This window comes from Muscardinus avellanarius, assembly GCF_963383645.1.
Source record: "Muscardinus avellanarius genome assembly, chromosome: X".
Classification (NCBI taxonomy): domain Eukaryota; kingdom Metazoa; phylum Chordata; class Mammalia; order Rodentia; family Gliridae; genus Muscardinus; species Muscardinus avellanarius.
This window is the reverse complement of record NC_137792.1, coordinates 18585549-18604126: the sequence shown is the minus strand read 5'-3', so window position 1 is coordinate 18604126 and position 18578 is coordinate 18585549. Positions and strand designations below refer to the sequence as shown.

General features: G+C 40.0%; 1 protein-coding gene across 3 annotated transcripts in view; it reads right to left on the bottom strand.

The window, feature by feature from the left end:
- Positions 1–18578, bottom strand: part of POLA1 (DNA polymerase alpha 1, catalytic subunit) — a gene marked incomplete at both ends in the record, with an annotated part of 345550 nt that overhangs the window by 319221 nt on the left and 7751 nt on the right. For all 3 annotated transcript variants that reach the window (XM_080718511.1, XM_080718513.1, XM_080718512.1), the window contains 8 exons: positions 1657–1835; positions 1925–2126; positions 2395–2482; positions 2912–3004; positions 4027–4089; positions 4516–4631; positions 14607–14687; positions 16078–16174. In XM_080718511.1, coding sequence (XP_080574637.1) covers positions 1657–1835; positions 1925–2126; positions 2395–2482; positions 2912–3004; positions 4027–4089; positions 4516–4631; positions 14607–14687; positions 16078–16174 — 919 coding nt within the window. The remainder of the gene's footprint in view (positions 1–1656; positions 1836–1924; positions 2127–2394; positions 2483–2911; positions 3005–4026; positions 4090–4515; positions 4632–14606; positions 14688–16077; positions 16175–18578) is intronic.

The window sequence follows — 18578 nt, the reverse complement described above, 5'->3', positions numbered from 1 at the left end:
AGCACCTTCACCTAGACTGACTGATCTCCAGGGCTTCTTTCCATATTCCCATGATACCCAACTCCAGCCACCGCATATGTATGTACACACACACACACACACACACACACACACACACACACAGCCTATTCTCCACACAAATCGCAGTGTCCCTGCTAAAACATAAACTCAGTCTGATGGCACATGCCTGTAATTCCAGCATTTGGAATGTTGGGGAGGGGAACTGCAGGTTCAAGGATAGCCTCAGCAATTTAGGAAGACCCTGTTCCAAAGCAAAATATAAAATAGGGCTGAAGGTGTAGCTCAGAGGCAGAATGCCCCTGGGCTCAATTCAATCCCCAACACCAAAAAACAATTTTTTTCATAAACTCAATTATGAGACCACCATCCTCTGCACTTAATACCCTCTAGCACTTTGTTCCTGGAATATGTGTTTTTAGTTCACCATTGATGTATCTAAAGTGGTAGGAATATTCTTCCAATGGAATCAGTCATTAATTTGTCTCTTCTTTCATCGAATTGTACACCTTATGTGCCAGGCACTAAAATGGGTTGAACAAGGTGGACACATTTCCTGTACAATAATGGAGGTTACCTTCTAGTGAGGTGGGAGCGGGTGAGAGAAATCAGCAGTAAATAAGAGACTTTGTTCCCTCTACCCTTTGTTCCTGGAATAAGATTCAAACTCCTTGACTGGCTCTCAAGGTCCAACCTGGTCTGGCCTTCACCTTTATCTCCAACTTCATGGCAGATCAATCCAGTCACTAGGCAATTGTGCTACAACCACAGACCTCATTCTTCTCGCCAGGCCTTTCCACTTACCGGCTTAAGCTGCAATGCTCTTTCCTCCACTCTGAATATGTCTCACATCTCAGCCCAAAAAGGTCATCTCTCACGACCGGCCTTCCCTGGCCATCCTCCAACTAATTTCCCTTACATCATTTATCAGTGTCTCTTATTTACTGCTGATTTCTCTCACCTGCTCCCACCTCACTAGAACGTAACCTCCATTATTGTACAGGAAATGTGTCCACCTTGTTCAACCCATCTTAGTGCCTGACACAAAAGGTGTACAATTCGATGAAAGAAGAGACAAATTAATGACTGGTTCCATTGGAAGAATATTCCTATCATTTTAGATGCATCAATGGTGAACTAAAAACACATATTCCAAACCCACATGTAACTGAATTTTGGGAGATGCATTTGTGGGTGTGTGTCTGTGTGTGTGTGTGTGTGTGTGTGTGTGTGTGTCTGTGTATGTATGTGTGTGTGTGTGTGTTACTGGATATGGAACCCAGGAATGTTCAACCTCAGCTACACCTCTAGCCTTTTTTATTGTTTATTTTGAAATAGAGTCTCGCTAAGTTAAGTAGCTGAGGGTGGCCTCAAACATGCAATCCTCCTGTTTCAGCCTCCAAAGTACTAGGATTACAGGTATACACCACCGTGCCTGGCTAGAATGAGCATCTTTAAGTATTCACATCCCATCTCCTCGCCATCGGGGAGGCTAACGCACTTAACACTAAACGAACCCTGCTCTCCTACAATGCACGTACCTGAGGGTAAATCCTGTGCCAATGACAGTTACTAAGTATGTAAGGGAAATGGTGCTGCTCTGTAATGAAGGCCAATGGCTATCTTAGGCATGATTACCTGGTTGGCTGTACTGATCTTCGTAAGCATCCAGCCAATAAAACTGGAATACTTGTTCCTCCTGTTCCCCTTTTACCAATGGGAGGTGATTAGGATCCACTTGAACTCCCTGTGCTGGGAAACTGTTGTTATCTTCCTGATCAATATCCCAACAAGAGACATCTGGGAGAAAACTTTCCCTGCAAAAATCGTATTTTCAAAAAATCGTTCAAAATCCAACAGAATAATCAGAGTACCATTTGACAGAAAAGTCATAAAACACTCTTACAAGCAGGATATGGTCCCTTTCCTAGGATCTGCCTTCTGTTTCACCTCCTTTTCTTCCTCATTCTCTTGGTCCCGAGTCTTGGCAGAAACAGGCCTCACGTCTACCTCTTCGGCTTCCATGGGCTCGTCAAAGTCGCCATCTTCAAACTCCATTGCTCCTGACTCCCCCTCATCTTCTGTGTGCTCTGCCTGCACCAGCCCTCCTGCAGACATCACCATACGTTCCTATCACACGCCAGGGTCAGGAGGCACAAAGGTCTACTCCAAACTTAAATAGCAGCATACCCCTTTTCCTATACTGTGCTTGCGTTTGTCTTTAATCTCAAATCAGATGTCTTTGACTTATTGCTATGAATTCAAATCTTTCCTACTTACATTTTCCATCACAATACCTTCAAAATCACCCCTACTTCCTCGTCTCTGGTGACAACTGCTCCACACTCCTGTACTCCTGCCCAATATCAGACTTACCAGCAAATTCAGCATGTTTAATAGGAACCGGAGTTAATAAAGGCTCCTTCCTGGAGACAAGGGAAGCAGTTTTTGCTGAAGGAATTGCCTGTAAACGTTTTTAAATGTTTAGTCAGTTAGACCCACATACTAAAAATATGCAACTGTCCTACCCTGACCAGAGATAATGACAGTTCCCATTTATAAAAAGAGTTTATGTATTATTAATGTAACAGCTTCAATTATTTTACTGTTACCTAGGTTTACAAAAAAATACTTGTTTCCAGGAGGAAAATTATTGCATTTAGCACAGTTGTAATACCTATAATAAACACGTGCTAGTTACTACAAAATTTACTATGAAAAAAAGCAGGCACGTGCTATTTTTGAAATACATGAAAGTATGTATTGAATGGTAGTCCTAATTTAAAATAAAAATCAAAAATAAATTCAAGGGCATTTCCCTCACATAAAAAAGCAACAGAATAAATTTAAATCAGAACTATAAAACAGGACAGGACATTTCAACACACTTTACCTTAGGGGTGTGCATGGCAAAAGGATTCAGTGAAGCACCAACAGATCTTTTCTTCCTTGGTATTATTACAGGTGGTGGAGTTATTTGAGATGTCTAAAAGGAAGGGTAAGAAGGACATTTACTGCCATGCTTGGGTTACCACATAACAGAAGAAGGACATTTCTTCACTCACTGAAGCCCAATAAGTAAAGCATTTTTTACTCCCCTACCCCCCCCATCTATGTTCGTGCACTGTGGTTACTATAGCAACGATACCACAGAAATCACTAGAAAACCAGAATAGATATTGAATCCACCTCTCATCAATTTTTTTGAGATTTAATGTAGTGTTTTATTTACCCTCCCAGAATATTACACTGAAAAACTATCCAGGTACAACTATTTAGAGTTGACATTAGTCGTTTTCATCAACAGTCACTTAGAAAGAAGGATACCTCTAAATAAGTGCTTAGCCTTTACAAGAGATGGCCAGATCTCAGATTCACAGTGCAGCTAAGCCTGTGTGAGTTCTATCAGGGATAAATTCTTCCTTCACTCCCACTCAGACGTAAAGACAAAATCTCACGCCTCATCGTGCAGATTGACAGGCTTCAGTCTATTTAGGGCACATACACTATAGCAACTGAACACAAGCAGAGAGCATTCACAGAACTGCTCCTGGGTGTATTCTTACTACTTCCAAAACACACCCACACAGCCCTTTTCTACATAATCGCATAGCTGTAACAGCTGGGAACTACACACCTAAGATGGTGAGGAAAAACTAATTTGAAGATTTGGGCTTGGTTTTTATCTTTATGGAATTTTGGGGGTGGGTTGAATCCTTGATTTTTTTTTTTTTTTTTTTTTTGGTGGTACTAGGGATGGAACCCCGGGGCCTTCTACCTCCGGGCTATACTCCCAGACCTATTTGGAAACAGAGTCTCACTAAGTAGCTGAGGTTGGCTTCGAACCCACATGATCCTCCTGTCTCAGCCTCCCAAGTACTGAGATTACAAGCATGTGCCACCATGCCCAGCAAATCCTTGTATTTTTAGTCCATTCTTTACAAGTACTGAATTGTTTCTTCAGCCACCGTCCCCTGCATCTTTTATAATTCCCAGAGCACTGCTTACCTCAGTATTCAGATCCTGTAGAATATCACCTAGCAGCTCATCCTTGGACAAGTCTACGGCTTTCTGGAGATTGTAGAGGAAAGTAAAATGAGAATGCGAAAGAGCCCTGCACTTAACATTTGCAACTGGAACACACATCTGTGAAAGGAAGAACCTAGCCAGCCAGTCCTTCCTGTTCATCTCACTTGTTCTCCGTGTTCTCATCTACCATACGGAGATTTTAACAAACACCTGAAGATACATAATTTTTTTTTTTTGCAGTACTGGGGATGGATCCCAGAGGCATTCTACCTCTGGGCTACACCCCCAGCCCTATTTTATACTTTATTTCGAAACAGGGTCTCACTAAGTTGCTGAGAGCCTCACTAAGTAGCTGAGGCTGGCTTCGAACCTGTGTGATCCTCCTGTCTCAGCCTCCCAAGTGCTGGGATTACAAGCAAGCGCCACCACACCTGCAAAAGCATATTTAATTAAAACTGTGCAACTCACATCTGCAGTTTTCTTTCCGGCACTAGCAATGAACATTGACTTGATATCATTGGGTTTCGTCACAGCAGGTTTCCTCACGCTCCTCTTGTCTTTGTTGCGTGCTTTACCATCTTTTCCTATTGGAATATAAATTATTTAGAAACATGCACTGGCCAAAAATCATAATGGAAAACTACAAGCCTAGTCACCCATTCTTTGTATATGAGAATTTGAGAAAAAAATGTTAAGAATTCACAATAAAAATATATGAAATTGTATACAAATGTACACTAAGAATCTTTAAAATGAGTGCAATTCAAGGACACTTGGGCTAAATGTTATTACAAAAACTGATGATACACAAGTTAAATACTAGGATGAGTCAAACATGATTTTAATTGCCATCGTTAATGTGAAGAACGTTTTTAAGAAAAGGGAAAGGAGCCAGGCATGGTGTTGCATGCCTATAGTCCCAATACTTGGGAAGCCGAGACAGGAAGATTACAGGTTCGAGGACAGCCTCAGCAACTTAATGAGGCTCTGAGTGACCTAGTGAAACCATTTCAAAATATAAAGTGAAGCCAGGCGTGGTGGCGCAAGCTTATAATCCCAGGGCTTGGGAGGCTGAGACAGGAGGATCACACAGGTTCAAAGCCAGCCTCAGCTACTTAGGCTCTCAGCAACTTAGTGAGACCCTGTTTCCAAATAAAGTATAAAATAGGTCTGGGAGTATAGCCTGGAGGTAGAAAAGCCCCTGGGTTGAACCCCCAGTACCACCAAAAATAAAAATCAAAATATAAAGTGAAAAAGAGCTTAAGGTGTAGCTCAGAGGTAAAATGCCCCTGGCTTCAACCCCCTCTATCACAAAAAGTTGGAAGTATTGTTTTCCCCACAGAAATAAAAAGGTAAAGCCAATCTGAAGTAAGAGATTATCCTGTTAGCCTTCAAGTAATCATATCTTTAGTTTTATACTGAATCTGAAAGGACAACTCAACAATAAATAAATGGGATTACCAGTTATGATACTGTAACATGCTAATTTCCATTTTATGAGGACATATGCAATATGTTGCTTCAACAGTAGCATGAAGACATCTGCTCACTAAAGGAAACCTTTCGCTATGGTTTCTCTCATGTCCATATGTAAATCATCTATAAACTTTTCCAATATTGTCCATTTTACTTTCACTTTCCGATTCAACCCAGAACATTCTCAATCTCAGAAAAACCCTAGAATGGATCACTTTAAAAGTTTCTGGATATGGTTGAAACACACCTGTAATCCCAGTACTTGGGAGGCTGAGACAGGAGAATCACAGGTTCAAGGCCAGCCCCAGCAAGTGGAGAGATACTCATCAACCTAACAAGACCCTGTTTCAAAATAAAAAGTAAATAAAATAGAGCTGGGGATGTAATCTGGACATAGAAGTCCCCTGGGTTCCATCCCTAGTACCACACACACACACACACACACACACACAAAGTTCTCATGGACATAGATAGACCAGATGAAAAAGAAAATAATGTCTAGATAAGATTTGATTGCTTATGGAAATTTAGTATATACTAAAAGCAACAACTTATACCACTTGGGAGAAAAGATAGACTTTTTAATAATTCATATAGGATAGCCATCTGTAAAAAAGTAAACCAAAATAAACACCAAAAGAAAAATTTAAAAGTAAAACTATACAAGTACTTTTTGCATGCATGTTACTGGGGATTGAACCCAAGGTCTACCCTAGCCCTGTTTTATTTTTTTATTTTGAATCAGGGTCTCACTAAGTTACCATGTGTTGCTGGCCTTGATCCTACCAATCCTCCTGTCTCAGTCTCTCACATACTAAGATTACCGGCATGCACCATCATGTCTGGCAAAACTCTATAAGTACTTTTTTTTTAAAGGTAAACTTCTTTGCAACCTAGGTTTGGTAAAAAATCTTTCTACTTGAAATTCAAAATCCCCTTGAGTAAAAAAACTACTAAGTTCAATTATACCCAAAAGAAGCAAAAAAAAGAGAGAGAAAAAAAAATGTTTGTAATATGTATCACAGATAAAAGATCAACTTCCCTGATATTTCCCTGATCAAAAGACCTAAAAAAATACCAGAACTCAAAAGGAATAAACACAAACACTTACATGGTTATTAAGTTTTATAAAGACTTCAACTTTTGTATAAAAGGAATGCAAATGAAAGACATAATGAAATACCACTTCTTTTAAATTTTTATTGGTGCATTGTAGTCATACATTTTAATGGGATAAACTTGTGCAGACATACATGCACACATTACCCAATTAGCCCTTACCCGATCCCCACCCCATCGCTCCTTCCCATGCTTGGCTTAGTGACTGACTTTGATATGTTTGTTTAAGTACACCATGTGCTTTAGAGAGTTTCCTTCTTCCCCCCACCTTCCATCCCCTCAGTTAGGTCGCCTTATTTGCTCCTCTATGGGATCTCCTTCTTCATCTAGGGTTCCTCCTGTGACACATTTCTCCCTAGCTTTCGTGTATTAGGAGACCTTTTGTGACTGAGTAATCTCACGTAGCATAATGTCCTCCAGTTCCATCCATTTCCCTGTAAACTCCAACTAGAATGGCAATCATTCAAAACACAAACAACAACAAATGCTGGCAAGGATGTGGAGAAATAGGAACTTGAAAACATTGTTGGTGAGATACCACTTCTCAAATATCAAAGTGGTAAAAATTCAGAAGCTTGACAGCATACTATTGGCAAGGCCTTGGGAAAACAAACACCCAAACACTGTTCATGGTAGGGTACAAGAGGACAACTCCTATGAAGAATTCAGCAACGTCTAATAAAATTTCATGGACATTTATTCTCTGAGCCAGCAATCCCACTTCTGGAATTTTGAATGTGTCACTATTTGTAAGAGCAAATCACTGAAAATAAAAGCCCAACCAGGATTGGGGGGGTTGTTATTGGAAATTGAACCCTGGAGCATTCTACTTATGAGCTACACACCCAGCCTTTTCTTACTTTTTTTATTTTGAAACAGGGTCTTGCTAAGCTGCTGAAAGTCTTACTAAATTGCCGAGACTGGCCTTATCCCTATAATCCTCCTGCCTCGTCCTCCCGAGTACTAGGATTACAGGCTTGTACCACCATGCCCAGATCTAAGAAAATTATCTGAATCAAACATATCATATCCATACAATGGAATACTATGCAGGTATACAGACATAAATAAAAAGGGCTCTATGTAGTAATATGGAGTGATTTTCACAATTATCTTGTTAAGCAGAAAAAGCAAAGTACAGATCTAAAGACATTATCTTGTATGTAAGAAAGAAAAGGAAATAGAAATACATACACACAATTTCACTCCTAGGTATATACCTCCCCCAAAATGAAACAGATGGTTAAACAAAAACTTGAATACAAATGTGTAGAGCAGAACTATGTATTATAACCAAAGAAATAAGCTAAATGCCCATCAACTAGTAAATGAATAGAAAGAAATGTGATAAGCATATCCACATAGAATATTATTCATCCATAAAAAGGAATCAAGTACTAATGTATGCTATAATATGAATGAAATCTGAAAATATTGTGCTAAGTAAAAGGCAGACACAAAAGGTCACTTATTTATGTACCCATTTATATGAAATGCCCAGAACAAGCAAAGCCACAGAAGCAGAAAGCAGATTAATGGTTGCTAGGTGCTCAGGGAGGGAAGACTAGAGAGTGACTACTTAAATGAGTATGGGGTTTCCATTTGGAGTGATGAAAATGTTCTGAATCTAGATAATGACGATGGCTTCAAACATTGCAAATGTACTAAATGTCACTAATGGTAAATTTTAGGTCGTACGTACCTTACCACAATAAAAAGGCATCCTTTTCCAAATGCCTAAGACTATGAAAAGTTTGTAGGACATTTGTAAAAAATGTGAAACAAGAGAACTGCATGAAGGAACTTATATTTTTTGTATTAAGATCATTTGGAACAGTTTGAAAACCGACTGTACTTGATGGTCAAAATATTTAGTATAGAAAATTAAGATCTGAAGATTGAGTATGAAAAGAAGAGAGGTTTGACTAACAAGAAAGGCTTCATGAGGGGGCTTTATTCTCACCATTGTAGCTTTGTAGAATTTAGACAGAAGGATAAAAAGATAAAGAACACAAGTAAACATCTGAAGTGGAACCCTTTCGCCATTTAGTGTTCCTATTTGGTTTTATTGTGTTTTCCCCCAATTTTTCTTCATTTGGACTTGGCTGATGTTTTTCTCTCTCTCTATTTGAAAACAGCACACCAGGGATTCGATCCACACCATAACGAGCTGACCTTTTACTTCTACGCAAAACTACAATTTCTTATAAGCTTTTAAAGTAGATTGCAGAACTGCATTTCCCTTCTCTAAGATTTTGTGACCTTACTAGGTTCTTAGTGAGGTCCACTGAAACAGTGGGGACCTGTAGGTGAATGCTGGTGGCAAAGCATGAAATAAAACTTTTTTTTTTTTTGGTGGTACTGGAGATGGGACCCAGGAGCCTTCTACCTCTGGGCTACACTCTCAGACCTATTTTGTATTTTATTTGGCAACAGGGTCTCTTAAGCCAGCTGAGGCTGGCTTCGAACCTGCGAAGGAGGGGATTACAAGCGTGCGCCACCACGCCGGGCTTGAAATAAAAATTTCTAAAACTAGCAGTCTCCCAGAATGTCAAACCATTCTCTTCACTAATGTATTACCAGGAAGAGATAAGAACATGACTATGGAAACAGTAATGGCTCATTTACTAACCAATTACTGGATACTTTCTTTATGCCACTAACATGATCAGCCTTGCGGGGCCTTTCTTTGAGAAGCTCCTTATCTAATCCAACTTCCTAATTTGTAGCTGACAGAACTAAAAATAAGAGAGATGATGGGACTAGGCCATATGATACAATTAACAGAGCCATAATTCTAACACAAGTCTTCTCAGTTGAGTAAGATGAAAGAGCACACGGGCTCACTCTGTCCTTCGCGTGCTTCCAAAAATACAAGTACACAATTAGCTACGATGCTAACAGAGGGTACCAGTGTAGAGTGTCTATATTACACAGGTTGGCAAAATCCAGGAAGATGGTCCACATACTCTAATTTAAACGGATAAATAACATTCCATGTGTGTAAAGTACAAATATGTTAATTTAAATATAAACAAGGAAAAATAAATTAAACTAATAAAATGGATTGCTAAGGAGATGGGTAGAAATAAGACAGAAGGCATAAGGATGAGAGCAAGATTGAACTGAGCATCTCTTTATATTTTTATTTTTAAAATATAATATATAATAGCTTTATAATATTCAAAAGGAAAAATAAAACCAAAAGATTTTAAAAATTTGAATACATGCTAGGTCATGCTCTATAATCCCAGTACTTGGGAGGCTAAAACTGGAGGATGGCATATTAAAGGCCAGCTTCTGTAACTTTTCCAGCCCTCAGTAACTTATGTGAGACACTGTTTCAAAATAAAATAATAAGCTGGAGCAAACACCTGTAATCCTGGAACTTGGGAAGCTGACACAGGAGGATCGCAGGTCCAAAACCAGCCTTACCAACTTAGCGAGGCTCTCGGCAACCTAGCAAGACCCTGTTTCCAAAGAAAAATAAAATAGGGCTGGAGGTATATCTTGGAGATGGAACATCCCTGGGTTCAATCCCAGCACCACAAAAACAAAACAAAAAATAAAAAGGCTGGCCTGTAGCTTGGATATAGAATGCCCCTGGGTTCAATCCCTAGCAACAAAAAATATTGAATATAAGGAAAAACAAAGGAATCTGTAAATGATCACACACAAAAAAAATACTTGATATAACTTATACACAATACTGACTATAGACCATTAGGATATTTGCCAAGAACAAACAAAACTTCAAGGAAATAATGAACTTTACTTAGAATGGTTGTTGACACAGGTATTAGTTTAGCAGTTCTAAAAGTTTTATGTATATTTAGAAGACAAGGGTTTTCACTGAGAGTGAAGGGAGATATAAATATAGAACTAGGAAGATGATGAATCATTAGTATTGGGTCTGGATGAAATCTTTCTGTATGGATTTACTGATACACATAATCTACTGATAAATATATACAGTGATTTACTGAACATATATAATCTCCTAGTTCTATTCAGCAAAAGGGTCTAAAAGACATTGTGCCCCAGAAGCAATGAGCATCTCCCTCTCCCAGATCTGAATACCATTCCCTACTATACTAGGACCAGGATTCTGGGAAGAGATGGTTAATTTCAGATCTGAGACACAGAAAGTACCTGGAACATCTTCATGGAGCCAACTCAAAGGAGCTCCTGCTGGCCAAATCTGAGATAATTTGAACACCAAAAGAAAAAATGATGACAATGGATACTGAATTGAAACAGTACATTTTCTAGAATCCATGAGTTTGAAGTGATTGTTTTAAAAAGGAAAGAAGTCAGGCACAGTGACATGCACTGTAGTCCCAGCCATTCAGGAGGCCCGAGTAGGAGGACTGCCTGAGTCCAGGAATTCGAGGCCTGCCTGGGCAACACAGCAAGACCCCACCTCAAAGAATAATAAAAAAATTCAAAGTGGAGAAAAGTATCATCAATAGTTACTGAAATGAAAAATTCACAGGGAAATGGGCATGGAATTATTACCACATATTTGCATTAATTACAAAGGGGAAAGGCAGCTTTACAAGGAATCTGATACATTATCAACTCTAATGGAATGAATGACACTATATGCCCCTGATATGGCAAATGAATGGGAAGGACACAACCTCAACTGTGGCCACATTTTATTTTGTGGTATGGGTGACTGAACCCAGGGGCATTCTTCCTCTGAACTACACCCCAGCCCTTTTCATTTCTTTTGTTCTTTTGAAACAGGGTCTCACTAGGTTACTTAGGGTTTCACTAAGTTGCTGAGGCTGGTCTGAAACCTGCAGTGTTCTTGCTTAAAGCTCTCAGGTATTAGGATTACAGGCATGCACCACCATTCCTGGCTGCCACATTTCGTGTGTGTATGTGTGGTAATGATGATTGAGCCCAGGAACATTCTACCTCTGATATAACCCCCAGCCCTATTTTTTTTTTAAATAGGGTCTCAGTAAGTTGATGAGAGTCTCAGTCCTTGCTGAGGCTGACCTTGAACTTGTGACCCTTCTGTCTCAGCCTCCCAAGTAGTGGGATTACAAGCATGTGCCACCACAGCCGACTTGGCTGACACATTTTAAAGATAAGTGTTTATTCATTATTGCCAAAATGCTTAACCCCAATCTAAGCAAAACAAAGCAATCGGGTCAATTTTAGACTATGGGATATTCAACTATGCAACTACATTGGTCCCTTTAACCATGATTGCCATGTTAGCCTGTAATCCCAGTACTTGGAAGGCTGAAACAGGCAGATTATAAATTCAAGGCGAGTGCACAAAAACTTAGTAAGACCTTGTTTCAAAAGAAAATAGGTCGCTAGGCATGGTGGCACACACTTGTAATCTCAGCATTCAGGAGGCGGAGACTGGAGGATCATGGTTTGCGGACAGCCTCAGCTACTTAGCGAGGCCCTTCGCAACTCAGTGAGACCCTAAAAAATAGGGCTGGGGGTGTAGCTCAGAGGTAAAATGCCCCTGGGTTCCATCTCTAGTATGGCAAATAAAAGGAGAAAAAAAGAAAACAGGCCTGGGAGTATAGTTCAGAATACCCTGAGTTCAATCCCCAGTACCCTCCCTATACACACAAGCATACAAGATTTCAATGTCATGAAAGACAAAATGAGGATGTGGGGCCAGGATGGTGGCACATGCCTGAAATCCTAGTACTTGGGAGGCTGAGACAGGAGGACTCTAAGTTTGAACAATTTAGCAACTTAGCAAGGCCCTTAAAAAATTAGGGAGACCCTGCTTCAGAGTAAAAAGTAGAAAGAGCTGGGGGTATTAGCTCAGAGGTAAAATGCCCCTGGGTTTAATCCCAGTACAAGAAAAGAAAAAAGAAAAGAGGCTAATGGGGAAAGTGTGTGTGTGTGGGGGGGGGTGTTCTATTCTATGCTAAATAAACTAAAAAAGACAGGAAAAGCTTGGCATGATAGTAGATGTCAAAAATCCCCTTAATTGGGAGGCTGACAAAGGAGGATCAAGGTTGGAGACCAGTGTGCTTAACTTAGGAAGACTTTATTTACAAATATAAAAAAAATAGAGCTGGGAGTTTAGCTCAGAGATAGATGGTCCCCAGGTTCAATCCCCAATACCACAAAAAAAGAGATAAGAAAACTAAAGTAGAATATGCAGTTTAAAAAACAGCTATAAAACCCAGTGTGGAGGCACATACCTGTAATTCTAGCTACTTGGGAGGCTGAAACAGGATAATCCAAAATTCAAGGGCAGTCTGAGCAACTCAGTAAGATCCTGTCTCAAAATAAAATAAAAGGGCCGGGCGTGGTGGCGCACGCTTGTAATCCCTGCGCTTGGGAGGCAAGAGGATCACACAGGTTTGAAGCCAGCCGCGCTGGCTTAGGAGACCCTGTTTCCAAATAAAAAGTATAAAATAGGTCTGGGAGTGTAGCTCAGAGGTAGAGGTAGAAGGGCTTCCAAGAATCCCAGTACCACCAAAAAATAAAATAAAATAAAATAAAAGGAACTGGGGGTATAGCTCAATGGAAGAGCACATACCCGCCATATTATGAAGCCCTGGGTTCAATTCTCAGCATTGAAAACAATTCTGAATATGGACAATATATTACATAAGCTCATGATAATGGTACTGTGGTTGAGCAAACAAGTATCCTTTTTCTTAGGAAGTCACTGCTGAGGTTCAAAAAATTCACCAAAATAGTCTCTGTCTGCTTGAAAATAAAGAGAAAAATATTGCAAAACAATCTGCAAATGAAGGCCCAATCCCTCTATAAAGATCGTGATCACACAGATGCAAGGCCTTGGGGCCAAACAGGATTCTCTTATACCACTCTATATTTTTGACATTTTTCTTTCTTCAAAAAACATACATTAGAAATGTAACAACGCTTCTTAGCTCAAGGGCTACACAAAAACTGGTATGATTTTTTAGTGAAGTAATGAGAATGTTCTAAAATTAATCACAATGATAACTGCACAATCTGTGACTATACTAAAAGCCACTGAATTGTGCACTTTAAGTGGGCGAATTGTATGGCATATGAATTCTATCTCAATAAAGTTGTTTATTCAAAAAGCCGGCTGGGAGTGGGCCATAGTTTGCTGACCCCTAATCTACCACTTGGGGGTAAAAGACTAACGAACTAAACCAAAAAAAAAAAAAAAATACCAGAGAATTTCTATTCTCATTTTACAGCACTAAATCAGGCTTATTTGAAAAAAAATTGCCAATGATTGTGCAGTTAAGAAAATTTGACACATTCATTCATATCATTTTAAATTTCAGTTAAACAAAGCAAGTTGATTACACTAGTTCTAAACCTTATTATTGTGCTATACAATTATTGAAGGGCTAAAATTCTGAGTACACTGCTGCAGTAGGAATAAGAAGACATCACTTATTGTTGTAGCCTTCAAAATCAGCAATTCTAAAATGACCACAGGACTAAAAATTTCAAAATAAGTAAAAGACCAAACTCTTTGGATAATAAGAGACAAGAAACTTTACTTCCTGGTGGTGCTTTTGTTTCTTACACTTAATTTTCTGTGCAACTATGTGTCTCTCACGATTAGATCAACTATGTCTCTCTCAGAATTAGAACCTATTCTCTATCTAAAAACAATTCTGGCAGGCCTTTCTCCCTCAAAGGGACACTATGTCAGAATACCAAGTCTTCTTAAATGTTAAGTAAGTCTTTTAAATCTCAAAGCAACATTCCCTTGAAAACAAAAAGTAGAAGCCAGGCATGGCGGTACATGGCTGTCATCCCAGTACTTGGGAGGCTGAGACAGAAGGATCAAAGGTTGGCAGCCAGCCTCAGCACCTTAACAAGGCTCTTAGCAACCTAGTGAGACCCTGTTTCCAAATAAGAAATAAAGTTGGGCTAAGGGTGTACCCTGGAGGTAGAAGGCTTCTGGGTTCAATCCCCAATGCAAAAAAAGAAAACGACAGAAAACCTAAAGTAAGTACCTTTCTCATCGGTGTCAAGAGCATCATCTTCAAGATCATCATCAAAAATCTCTCGGCCATCTTCCACATAGCCAGTACCATCTGCTGGAACAAAATTTAAGACTGGGTCAAGCTCTAAGAGTAGTGAATAAATTGAGTTCAGTAGCATACCCTGTAATCCTAGGACTTTGAGATGATAAAATGGGAGGATTCCGAGTTTAAGGCCAGCCTCCACAATTTAGCAAGACCCTACTTCAAAATAAAAAATAAAAAGGTCGCACCGGGCGTGGTGGCGCACGCTTGTAATCCCCGCGCTTGGGAAGCGGAGACAGGAGGATGGCGCTGGTTCGGAGCCAGCCTCGCTGGCTTAAGAGACCCTGTTTCCAAATAAAAAAATATATAAAATAGGTCTGGGAGCGTAGCCCAGAGGTAGAAGGGCTTCCAGGAACCCCAGTACCACCAAAAATAAATAAATAAAAAATAAAAAGGTCTAAGGGCACAGAACCACACAAAAAAATGAAAATAAATCAAAGTGGCCAATAATATCTTAGTCATAACAAAAAGAATACATTTATACCCACTCAGATGTTCTCCGTTTCATTTTTAAGTGCAGCAGAATCCTGTTCAAACAACTGTCAGACAAGGTAAGGCATCCACACAGCAGATGCGGAATCAAAAGCAAGGAATATGTACCATACCTAGCTAGATGAGCTAGGAAAATGATTTGGCCCACAGGATCAACATCTTTGCCAAAAAAGGGTTGTTTTATAGGAGTTTTATTCTATCAGAGGAATAAAAAGTAAAAGAATCAAGAATACCACAAGGCCAGCAAAGAACCCTAATCTATGTGAGAAAATTGGCAGTAGTGCTGAGCACAATTACAGAAGTAGAAATATAGGGTCAGGAACAGTACACATGTCCTTCCTTTGGCCAGAACTCACCTAAGCAGGAACCAGTAAAAGTTATGCAAGGGGAAGAATGGCAGGACCAGTTTTTGCTATGTGCTTCCCCCGCTCCAATCACCTCTCACACCGACAGCCTCCTGCACCCCTCACAGCAGCTCTTGAGAAATCAAAACCTTGTGGCTCAGTGACAGTAATTGACCTGAGGTCGCGATTCAAACCTACATCCCTTAATTTCAGACATATGCTGGCTACATAGGCACATGGCTCCTCTCAATTCCTTTTTCCCTTTCCTCTTTTTATTTTGGCGCTGGGGCTTGAATAAAGCAGGGTCTTGTGCAACCTTCAATTCTTACACACAGACACCTTCCAGAGGATTTATACTATATCCTGGGGCATGTGGCTAGGATAACCCAAAATACCACCAAGTCAACTTCCTATTGCTGTACTTCCTCATCCTCGAATACCTAATAAAAATGCAAACCAAACGTATGATCCTAACAATGGCTTACATCTGCCTAGGCAATGCAGCGAATCTGCCACGGGAAAACCATAAGCAACTAACTGGCAGGTAATTTCTTCGCACATACCGTCATCCACGATCCAGTCGTCATCCTGGCGTGCCTGAACCAGCTTTGAATACTGCTCTTCATCAACTTCTTCATAAATGCTTGTGAAGTCCTCGACCTGCCATTATACAAGTTTGAGAAAAAGCTTCAAGTGAAGGGAAAGTGTTAAACAATTCTGATGAAAAAATTGTCAAATTGAAACTGGGATGGCAGCCTGACGGAGAAGCCGCAACCAAATCATGTGTTCTGACATTCAACACCACTACAGGGTTTTCCTTAAATAGACATCAATTAACTTAGTATTCCTTTTAGGTGGGTGTTAACATACGATATTAAATGATTCCATTAGCATAATACACTTGTCACACCATCAATTACTCATCTACTTCATAAAAAACAAACTGAATTATAGCCAATTCTTCATTAGCTGCTTTGGGGATTATTCACTTGTAATTTCTAGACTGGTTTTTCCTATACTTAGCAAATCTGTATGGCATATCATCTCCTCCACTAGCTGATAGATGCTCTGCAAATAGATAATAATTTTAATAACTGTTCAACTAACTGAATAAAATTCAAAAGGAAAATCTGCCTCATCTATTTCTCTTTAAGCAAAACGAATACATTCCGTATTCTATAAGCAAACAAGAAAACGTTTGGGGTGATCCATGCTTGCTGATCCCTCAGATCCCTCACTACTCTCGGGTCATAAAAACTGCACAGACGCCTAAATGCAGAGCTATTTGAAGGGCCAGCGCAGAGAGAGCAGCAGGTCCTCCGGACACGCTGGCTACCTAACTGTCAGCCGGTCAGAGCGCCGTGAGCTACCAGTATGAATAAAGCAGACGACCTCTGTGCAAAGTAACACACAGAAAAGGTGAACGCCACTGCTGCTGCCACCCGTGGTAACAGGCCACTGATACCCTAGATGAGAATCTGGCAAGCTGGTTAGAAAGGCCTCATACAAAATTCATTACAAGTCCCTGCTCTCAAGAAAGACCTCTCTTTTCAAATAAAGGAGGGGGGAAACAACTAACTCCATCTGAAAAGTTAAGACTCAAAAAGAAATCTCAGGACACAAAACTTGGAGAGACTGATGGCCAGAGGTGACTGGATTTCTGGCACACATATATGACTTGTAATAACTGCAGGAGTAGGCCTCACTGTCACCTCCTTTTTAACCCACTCTACAGAGACCACTGGCAAATACTAATTTGGCCTTTTAGCATTTGGGAACAGAAACAATCTACCTACCAAACTAAGTTTATAACACTCCAAATACAAATTAGTCCAATTACTATTATTATATTGATCAACCTTTTTTGGCAGGGGCTGACATCATTTTTGTTGGTTGAAAGCACATTTTGTCTCTTATTTAAGTAATTTAAATACTACCAAGAAAGCCAGGCGTGGTGGTGCACCCTTGTAATCCCAGTACCTGGGAGGCTAAGACAGGAGGTCGCAGGTTTGTAACCAGCCTCAGCTATTTAGTGAATCCCACCACTTAGTGGGACCCTGTCTCAAAATAAAGAATAAAAATAGGGCTGGGGATGTAGCTTAGAGGTAGAATGCCCCTAGGTTCAATCCCCAGTACCACAATAAATAAATAAATAAATAAATAAATAAATAAATAAATAAATAAATACTACAAAGAAGACACCAGAAAACTATTTGTGTGTGTATGGTACTGGGGATTTAACTCAGGGGCATTCTACCTCTGAGCTATACCTCCAGCCCTTTCTTATTTTTTTTTGTTGTTTTGAAACAGTGTCTCACTATATTGCTAAGAGTCTTACTATCTGTCTTCAAACCTAGGATCCTCCTGTCAAAGAATTCCAGGTACTGGGATTACAGGCGTGTGCCACCATGCCCGGCACATTTTTGTGTGTGTGTGTGTGTGTGGCACTGGGATGGAACCCAGGGGCTTTCTGCCTCCGGGCTACACCCCCAACCTACTAATATTTTTATTTGGAAACAGGGTCTTACTAGGTTGCTGAGAGCCTAAGTAGCTGAGGCTGACTTCGAACCTGCAAGATCCTCCTAACTCAGCCTCCCAAGTACTGGGATTACAAGTGTGCACCACCACGCCTGGCCAGACACATTTTTAAAAAATCATTTTGAGTAAAAAGACATTTTGACCTGCATGCGTGTGTGTGTGTGTGTGTGTGTGTGTGTGTGTGTGTGTGTGTTTTCCTGGGGACTGAATCTAGGGCCTCGAACATACTATGCAAGCATACATGCATACATATTATGCATACATCCCTAGCCCAGCAGACTCAATCTTTTTAAAAACAATATTGCTATTGCTCAACATGAACTCTTAGAGTCATAAGATTAATATCAGTGTTTAAAGGGAAATCAGCTACCTTGTACCAACATCTGAAATGTCCCACAGAAACCCCTACATTAAAAATGCTTTACTCCTGCGTCACTGTAATATTCTTAGCAACCCTTTATTATCTGGTTGTCTCCCTGAACTTGAACAAATAGTGCCAACCAAATGGCCAAAATCCCCTTCTATT